We start from the raw sequence: 9,172 nt of genomic DNA, 5'->3' as shown, positions 1-9,172 counted from the left end.
TGAATTGTCAAAAAGCCTCTCAAAATGCTTGCTACGGATGCGAAAAACGAACCCAGTCCGATTTTTTTATGACGGACGAAAAAACCGGAGGCAGTGTGTAAACGTGATTGACACAAAAGTCGTATTTCTTTTTTAACGTGCGGAAATTTCAGACGCAAATTTCGAACTCAATGTGCAATGGCCTTCATCGCAATTATTCAGACTGGCGAAATGGTCTGACTGACTCAAAAGAACCGACACATAAAACGGTACAATCATTAACTCGTTCACCGGATTAACATTTGAACTCTACAGTAGCATATATTGGTATTAAAACCATGCAACACTTTTAACCTTCTAGGCCCGATTTACATTTCGCGTCTTTTCCCAGCGCATATTCGTTATTTTAAATGCAGGCGCGTGCAAATAGGGGGCGACGCGCATGCGGTGCGGCACGCACATTTTTCTAGGCGCGTCATCGCCACATCGAGATGGAAATAGTTCAACTTTTCGGAGTGCGGCGCGCGCGCAGCGTGTCATTTGAAGAGAGAAAGTGGTGCGGCTTGCATTTTCCACGCGGTTTTAGACGCGAAATGTGAATCGGGCCTCCACATTTCAAACGTTATTTCTCACAAAAACATGGATTGTTTAATAAAATACTCGCTTATCTGCGTAAAAATAACTTGCATAACTTTGCGATGTTTGTTGGTATTGGAGAGCATTTAAAATGCTTTTTAGTTACAATCTGTGTCTTTACTTAATCTTCATGCAAGTGCTAGTACTTTTATAAAAAAAGACTGCTGAATCTCAAGTCAACGCCACCGCCGGCATAGTGCAAAGTCTTGGCCAGCTGTCATTTCCACTGGTTTCCACTAGTAATGTACAAATGACTCAGTTCACAACACACATCTGTGATTCAAGTGGACGAAAAACTATTTATTTCAGATAAAACACACTTTTAACCACAAACAAGAACGACTATAGCTGTACAGAGGTCAGCGGCGAGACGGTTTTGGCATGATAAAGACTTTGACAGGTTTGCTGAGGTGGATTGTGCCCTCGATGGAGCTCTCGCTGGTGGGGAGCCCGTCCATGCTGTCGTTCCACGCAGGTTTAGATGCAGATAGTTTACTGCTGCTGGAGCTGTAGGCCAGAAGCAATCGGACCTCAATCTGACATGGCTCTGGGAATAAAAACACGGTGAAATTAAACCAACCAACTGGATGACTGATCAAACCCACAACGATGCCTGATCTCAATGGTCTAAACTGGGTGACGCGAGACTGACAGGAACATTATTTTACAGGTGGAAGTCATTGCATTTGAAATACTATGAAGACAAGTATTTTTATTCGAGAATAACTCAGTAAATTGTGCAGAATACAGAATGCGTATTAAAAAGGTCAGTTTAGATTTTGCGTTGACTCACCTGTCCAGGCAGAATGAGAGAGATAAACCTGTGTGACCAGTCGCACGCGTCCAGGTCCTGGGGTTCTGAAATCTCCAGGTTTGGGGTGGATTATATGGGACTGTCCATCCGGATACAGAACCTGCAGGGAATGAAAGAAACAGAAAAATGTGTCATTACGAGCGTTCAATACAATTCAAGCTTCCTAAATGAGCCAAAGGACTCTGACCTGCACTTTGACTGTTGTCTGTGGATCCTGCACATGTTCAAGAGTAGCATCGATATCTAACTCCACCACCAGACCAGACGTGAATCTTAAAGGATTGTCCGATTCTCCCGTCGGCTCAATAATCGTTGCCGATGCCCTGTGGATCTAAAATAAACCAAAATAAAATGGAAAAAGGAACATTCATACATCCTAGCGTATGACAGTCTAACTTTTGGCTCGAAGTGCTTTGAGAATCTGCAAACCTGCTCGGGTAGTTTGAGATGAATGAATCTGCTTTGGCGCAGGGTGGTCTGGAGGATTTTAACGAGATCAGCAGGTTTACAGGCCACCAGTCTGGGCATCAACTCCAAGAGTTTCTCCACAAAACTGTCCTGGAAATGTGGCAATTCTGTCACGAAGAGCCTGAAACGTGAAAACGTGTAAAAGTTTACAACAAGTTCTGATGCATTGCAGCACAGCCTCTCCGAGAAAGTTTCATGTTTTTCACCTCTGAAACGACTCCACGTCTTGTAAGAATTTCTCACAAACACCAAGAACCCGATCAACCCTGTTATGAGAAGGAGAGAGGGGATCAGTTTCGCTTCTCTGAGATGTTTTGTGTTAGAAAGTGTTTGCGTCAGAGCGCTGACCCTCGTTTGGATCGGGCCGCGAGGATGAGCTGTAACGCTTTCGCCTGTAGACGAACGTTGTGGATTGTGGCGATCTGTTGCGTCTCCAGTCCGCTGTACAAGAACTCCAGTTTATACGTCTCGTCCAGGATCTAAAAACAAAGAAACCGCTGCAGTCCGAACTTCAGGACGATGGGACACCTCTGCGGTTCGGGTTCGTCGTGCTTACCTGCCGAGCAGCCGTGGAGACTTTAGCATTCTGTTTAAGACACAGAGGCACGGCCATGGTCCATAACTTCTCCTGGAGAGCCTGAGAATAAACAAAAGTAAAGGAATAGGAATGAATACATGTGGTGCAAGGTACATGTAATCTTGGAGTGTTGGCACTTGTGTAGTGGTGTAATATTTGTAGTGACCTTGGTGAGCAGCAATTGGCAGCGGAGGTACGTGGCGCAGAAATCAGCGGATCCAGCCAACTCGGTCTGTAGCTCGCCCAGCCGCTGCAGATCTCTGCACGTGAAAAACATCGTGGCAACAAATACTTGACAATAATGACCACTTAATATCAGAAGTCTTTTTTAAAACTAATAAAGATGGCAGTGATCTAATTGTTTTATGACATTAAAAAATGTAACATAATATCAATAGGGGCGTAACGTTACATCATGCTACAAAAAAGAAAGATCATTTTTACATTTTTAATTAAACCTTGCACGTTGTCAAGTCAGCATTTCAGTGAAAATTGTTAATGTTTTGTAAAAAAAATCTGCTATTTGAATTTCAGTTTTATGTTTAAAATGTTGTTTATTATGGTAATTGCGAACTCTGTATTGTGTGTTGTAGGGAATCATAAGCATATAAAAGCATATCATTTAAATCAAAGTGATTCACCGATTCTGAATTTAGAGCCAAAACCAGCGGTTTTATACCTGATCGTGAACTCCAGCAGATCCTGAGCTCCAGGAGACTCCAGATTCTGAAGGGCGCTGACACGAACGATGCTGTCCTGCAGGAAGGTCCGAGCAGACTCCAGACTGCCTGAAGCCACACCTGATGCCTCCGAACCAGCCGTCTGCTTTCTGCCCGGCAGCTGAGAAGAGAAAAGACGCGAGATCAAACGAGGATCAAACTCTTTTAAAAGAGACACATAAGGCAAACAATCATTTAATCGAATGCACTGGACTGAGAGCAGGTTTCTCACCCGGAGATGTGGCACCAGGTGGGACAGGCTGTCACGAAGGTAGGCGTAGTGACAGAATGTGTGATCTGAGAACAGCGCAGGCATTGTGGGACAGGATTTGGCTGCGTTGAAGACCAGCACTAATACAGCGATGTCTAAACAAACACGACTCAGGAAAAACGAACAGCAACCGAATAGACACCTCAACATCTCAATGCACTGAATACCCCCGACTTCATGAAACTTCAAGAGTTTGAAAGCTTTGACAGGTTATGTTCGTTTAAATCTTAAGAGCGTGCCGTCATGTCAGATGTGCAGGATACAGGCAGGGTCGTCCATGTCTGGTTCAGGGGTGTCAAAATACGGGTGAGTGCTCAGAAGTTCCGGGACGATGGGCAACACCAGTGTTGGGTGTCGAGCACCGAGGAACTTCAGACATCTGACATAAGAGCACAGAGACAAAGTCAGCCACACTGAGAAAGACGAAATAAGAGGGAGGAACAGAGAGGAACTCACTTCCAGACCGAGTTGCGGTCGGTCGGGTACTTGCTGAGGTTCTTCAGGAGCTCCAGCAGGGCCAGCTGAATGCAATCTTTGGTGGAGGCGTTAGTGTAGCAGAGCAACTCGTGCAGAGCCTCACGAATGTCTCGAGATGAGTCCTGGGATGAACAGACACGTTTACAACCTTCACGTAGTGATGTCATGGCAACACAAACACAAATCAAACACAATTTCCATATGATGAGTTTACAATGCACAGGTCTGCAGCCTGCTCTCGAGTGTTCACGGATCGCCTTTGACCGCTGAAATACATACATGTTTTGCACTTCTAACAGTTTGATGCATGTTACAGCGCCCTCCGGTGTCGTACCTCCAGTACTGCGAGCACGGTGTCCAGCTGGTCTTCTCTGAGGGTGATGTGAGTGGAGATCTGCCGCAGCGCGTGGATGGACTGCAGTCGCACCTCCTCGATTTCATCATTAAACATGTCCACCAGGAAGTCCAGACACTTTTCTGCAAAGCTGGACGACGACTGGGCGAGCGAACAGAGAGCTTCTACAGCAGCGATACGTACCTCTGTGACATAACGTGCACATTTGAAGACATAGTGGCAACATGCTGAATAATATGTCATCAGAGATGTTTTAAAATACATACCGTACATTTCATCCTCCAGCCCGTGAACGAACGCCCCACAGGCTCCGGAGTCGATGAGATTCACACCCGAGGTATCGACTTTCTCTTTGGGAGCATCATCGGCCCAGCGGCGTCCAGACGAGAACTCTCCGGAAGCGTACAGCTCTTTAGCTCGCTCGTGAGCCGTGCGCTTTCTCTAAAATAGTGCACAGTGCCATTCTTAAAATAAGCGATGTGTGTAACATTTTATATTTTAGTCTGCGGATCGATCAGAATATTGCAGCATGACTGGAAAGTGTTTTCTAAATGTTTGTCATTGTTTTTGTGTGGAAATACCCTCAGATCGGACATCAGTTTCTTGTCTAAAGTCTGCTCCAGGAAATGAGGACTGACTTGGTGCATAGAGCCCTGAAAGGAAAAAAAAAACACATAGACAGAAAAGAAAGATATTCATGACTTAATGTCAAGAAATCACATGTCAAAACGTATGCTTGCACGCTACAAGACTCACCAGCAGTTTAGCAGCTTGCACTCTGACAACCCACGAGCCATCGCTGACCATGTGACAGATCTTTCCAAATGAGTCGTCTATAAGTCGGATCTCCTCATTGGATGAGGGGATAGGAACAATACTGTGTGGATACACATGCTCGCATTACACTTTATAAGCCTGTCAACAGCCTACTTTCTTGAACGGAAGTAAAGTTTGTCCTAACAACATAATAAAACGGCAGAAAAGGGTCCACACATGCATGCTTCTTAACCCTGTCCTGGAGACTGCCAGTACTGTACAATTTGGATTTCACCATATTAAGATGCATCCAATTTAGTGTGTGGATGAGAGAGAACTGTAATAATAGGAGATGGTTGAGAAGCATGTACACAGAAAACATAAAACAATACAGAAAAAAACACAGCATAACATAGGAAGCACTGTCTAATGCCCTATTCGCACGGGATTAGTATTATCTGGGAACCTCGTGTGATTTAGAAATGACCTCCCCACATCTGTATTTCATGTGGCGCATTCGCACGGGATAAATGAAGCCTGTGATTTTACTCAAATTGATGGATTTATTTCCCGGATATGATGGCAAGGCTTTGCGTATAGTTTGTATAGCTAGTCATATGGTGTTTAATGATATATGACCGTACCTGTCAGCATTTGAGACCCGCGAACCGGACAGATCACCACGATCGCGGGTCTCACGTTACGAGAGTTTCCATGAGAAATAACTAAACGGGAGACTCCCGGCCAAAACGACAGTGTTGGCAGGTATGAATTAGGGATGTGCTCTACGACTAATTTGACAGTCGTTTAAACTAAAGTTTTGTAACCGTGTAGTCGACTAGTCTAAAACTAAGAACGGACCGGAAGGCGGTCCAAAAACTTTGCGTAGGGCCTATGTAATACATTTTGAAGACTAAAGAATGTAGGCTATTAATCAAACTGTTCATATCCAATATTTAATGTAGCTAAAACAGGCATATGTGTTCCACTTTCCTTACGTTATGGTCATTAATATTTCTGCATTTGCTGATGAGCCAACCCTGAAAAAATATTGCTTTTTTTATTTAAGTAGCCTACAAGTTATAATTAGGGTAGGCCTATAGCATATCAACAAGATAGCCTACATTATATCATGTTTTTATTATTTATAAAGAAGAGCAACATGTGTGTAAACAAAAAAGCGAAAAGAAAGCAATGGACAAAAGTACAGAACACATTTGATCTCGTGCAGAGCGAATGAAAAAGCAGCTAATAAAGCATACTGCCCAGATTAGCTAATTTATAGAACATACATAGGCTAAACACTCGAGTCCGCATGCGATTAGGATGTTAATATTATTTTACATGTTCTTGTTCTTCTTGTTCTTAAACGAAACATTAAAATGGAAGTCATTTAAATTATAACATTTTGTGTAATTTTTCGCGTAATCGACTAGTAGGAGTTTACCGTTAAAACGACTGTGGATATGACGATATCAAAACACTTCAACACAGCCTCCATTATTTGCAACCGGTGGATAAAATCTTGAAAAATGACATATGAGCCCGACAAATCACAGAGATGCCGATTCGCACGGGACTAATATTATCACAGGACCTCAGTGTTCGTCAAAATATGGTAGGTCATTTGCGAGGGAATTTTTACTTTACAAATTACAGACATGGCCGATTCGCATGGGATTAAGATCACAGACAACCTCTGCAATTATTACAAATGACTAGAGGTCCCCAGGTAATACTAATCTCGTGCGAATAGGGTTTAACACAACACCGCTCGCTCCGAGTGAAATCTGCACCTCTACCTTTCAGGGTAAAGCTGACTCAGAACCCAAACCATCTGCACTGCTGCCGAGCGAACCTGCTCATAATCATCATTCAAGAGCTTACAGGCCTGAGAGAGGAGACAACACACAGTCATAGATTATTAAATTCTATAAGACATTTCTTTGGGGATTTCAAAAGTGGTTGAGATGTAAAAACTAGTTGGAGATGAGCCGGTCATTCAATAAATCAGGCCTTCAATCACTCAGAAGGGATTTTTATCAAATTATATGACTAGGTCCAACTAGCACTGGTTGTCTGTGACAACAGTAAATTATGCACTGGTGATAAAACGAACATATTTGGACAAAAACTGTGAATTAAGTATTCCAAAGAGCAGTGCAATAAGTTTATGCGAGTTTCTATTTACCTGGTTATAAATATTCTGTTGAATTTTCATTCCTCTTTCATGTAGCTGCAGCTGCAAAAACACAAATCTCGAGTAAATTAAAGCAACATTTGATGAAGTTTATCCGGCATGATATCACGGAGAGTAAGGGTTAATGTACCATTGCTTTAATGGCGGCAGTGCGGACGCGAGGGTCCTGGTCCTGAAAGTAGTCGCTGATGACACTTTGCACATCTCGTACGTGTGACGTCTGTCCTGCTGGTCCTGGATCAGTCTCTTTAGTGAGAGGTTTATCTACCGTTCCTAGACAACCCAAGAGCTGCAGACACTTGTTCCTCACCCCAAAATACGTGCCAGACAGATGCTGAGAAGACATTTGCAAAGTCAAACAACCATGGTCCAGAAAGTTCAAAGTCCGTCTATGCACGACAACACACAAGGCAGGAACGTAAACAATATTCCTACCTTGCACGCTACATCAATAAGTCTCTGAATAACTGCGGTTTTGTCTGGGAGTTGAGTGCCAATGATCAGCAGAGTGTCCAACAGCTGAGCCAACACCTGATGAGACTCTGAATCACAGAGAAAAAAACATTGAGAATCATTTACGAAAAGAAAAAGACACGGATGTTTATTACACTTTGTAATCCAGATTAAAGGCAAAAGCATACTTTCATTGTTGAGAGTGTTGACAGCATCGTCTACTATGCAGTCTGGAGAGAAGCCCTGTGTCTTTGACAGTAAACCCAGCAGAGATGCAATCTTCAACCTGACAGAATTATCAGACTCCTGGATACCACAAAAACCGGTTGACACAATTTATGAAACACTTTGTAAATATAACATGTAACATGGTTGTTGTGATGCTTCACCTTGTAATAATGCTCCAGCAGTATGCGCACCACCCCCTCCACGCTCTCGGCCTCCACCGGCTTGCGTGCGAAACTCAGGAGATGCTGCAGGGCGTCTGTGGGGCTGCTGGCTTTACACAGATCCACATGAAGAGCTGCTGATTTACTGGGTTTGGTCAGCCGAAGCTTCTTTGCAGGTACCTCTTCAAGAGACACGTGCTGTATTGAGAACAAAAGAAATACACAACATCAACAAATGTGTTACAAACGTTGCAAGAGTTAAAAACATGTCAATATACATATATAAATGGTCCACTATACTATACAAATCAGGTTTTAGCTGTCATCGGAGTAAAACACGTTTTAATTGAGCAAATCAAAACCAAACAGAGTAAGTGGTTTGTTTCTGTGTCATTACAATAATTCATGAGCACAAGAACAGCTACACCCTGATGAAAAAACATTAGACATTCTAATGGCGAAAACTACGACAAAGTGATTTGATGTGTTTTATTCCAGTGGATTTAACGGTGTTCTTTTGGTTCCCATGTGATGGACAACATCCCACCGACATAACCAGCAGAGACCATTATAGTTTTCACTAAAACCAATACAATTCGTCTTATAAGTATTAAATCCATTATCATTTCTCCGCTGGTTTCTGTTGTTTTTATTCATCAGGGCATTAAATGTCACACAGGCATTACAGACAACAAATGCATTTGTAGTTACATTCAGTAATTATTATGAGAATATGATATTTAATGATGTACATGTATGAAAACTCATGTGTTCACCTGTACTACTACTTTAGAAAACTCCTCGTAAACGCGTTTCTTAAGATGAGCTGCCATCGCTGGTGTCTGTGTTTACGCCACCCCGCAGCTGACATGCGCAGTAAGCGCCTCCTGCGCTTCTTCACGTGACCTGTGCTCAGTGGCGTTCAGAGAATTGCGGGGATCACAGCGCCACCGCATGGACGGAGGTTGGCAGAAAATGGGTCAGCACTGGGATTCGTTTTTGTTGGAATTAAATGATATGCAAGAGATTTTTTTCTGTGCTTGTTTGTTTTTTGTCTGTGCCTTTGGTATATGAATAA

General features: G+C 43.0%; 1 protein-coding gene across 1 annotated transcript; it reads right to left on the bottom strand.

Moving 5' to 3' along the window:
* Positions 1-871: 871 nt before the first annotated feature.
* Positions 872-8,989, bottom strand: ints4 (integrator complex subunit 4). The gene is made up of 23 exons (XM_057347310.1): positions 8,871-8,989; positions 8,095-8,292; positions 7,894-8,011; positions 7,688-7,794; positions 7,383-7,586; positions 7,244-7,294; positions 6,855-6,943; positions 5,053-5,173; positions 4,878-4,949; positions 4,563-4,737; positions 4,276-4,481; positions 3,921-4,063; positions 3,728-3,843; positions 3,426-3,559; positions 3,154-3,314; positions 2,641-2,734; positions 2,454-2,534; positions 2,246-2,376; positions 2,104-2,163; positions 1,859-2,018; positions 1,617-1,760; positions 1,409-1,529; positions 872-1,162 (listed from the first exon to the last, which is right to left on the bottom strand). Exons 1-23 carry the CDS (start codon positions 8,925-8,927, stop codon positions 975-977), a joined length of 2,931 nt encoding a protein of 976 aa, XP_057203293.1. The 5' UTR covers positions 8,928-8,989; the 3' UTR covers positions 872-974.
* Between the last annotated feature and the right edge of the window lie 183 nt (positions 8,990-9,172).

Source organism: Triplophysa rosa, linkage group LG12 (assembly GCF_024868665.1).
Source record: "Triplophysa rosa linkage group LG12, Trosa_1v2, whole genome shotgun sequence".
Taxonomy (NCBI): Eukaryota; Metazoa; Chordata; class Actinopteri; order Cypriniformes; family Nemacheilidae; genus Triplophysa; species Triplophysa rosa.
This window is presented reverse-complemented; position numbering and strand designations above follow the sequence as displayed.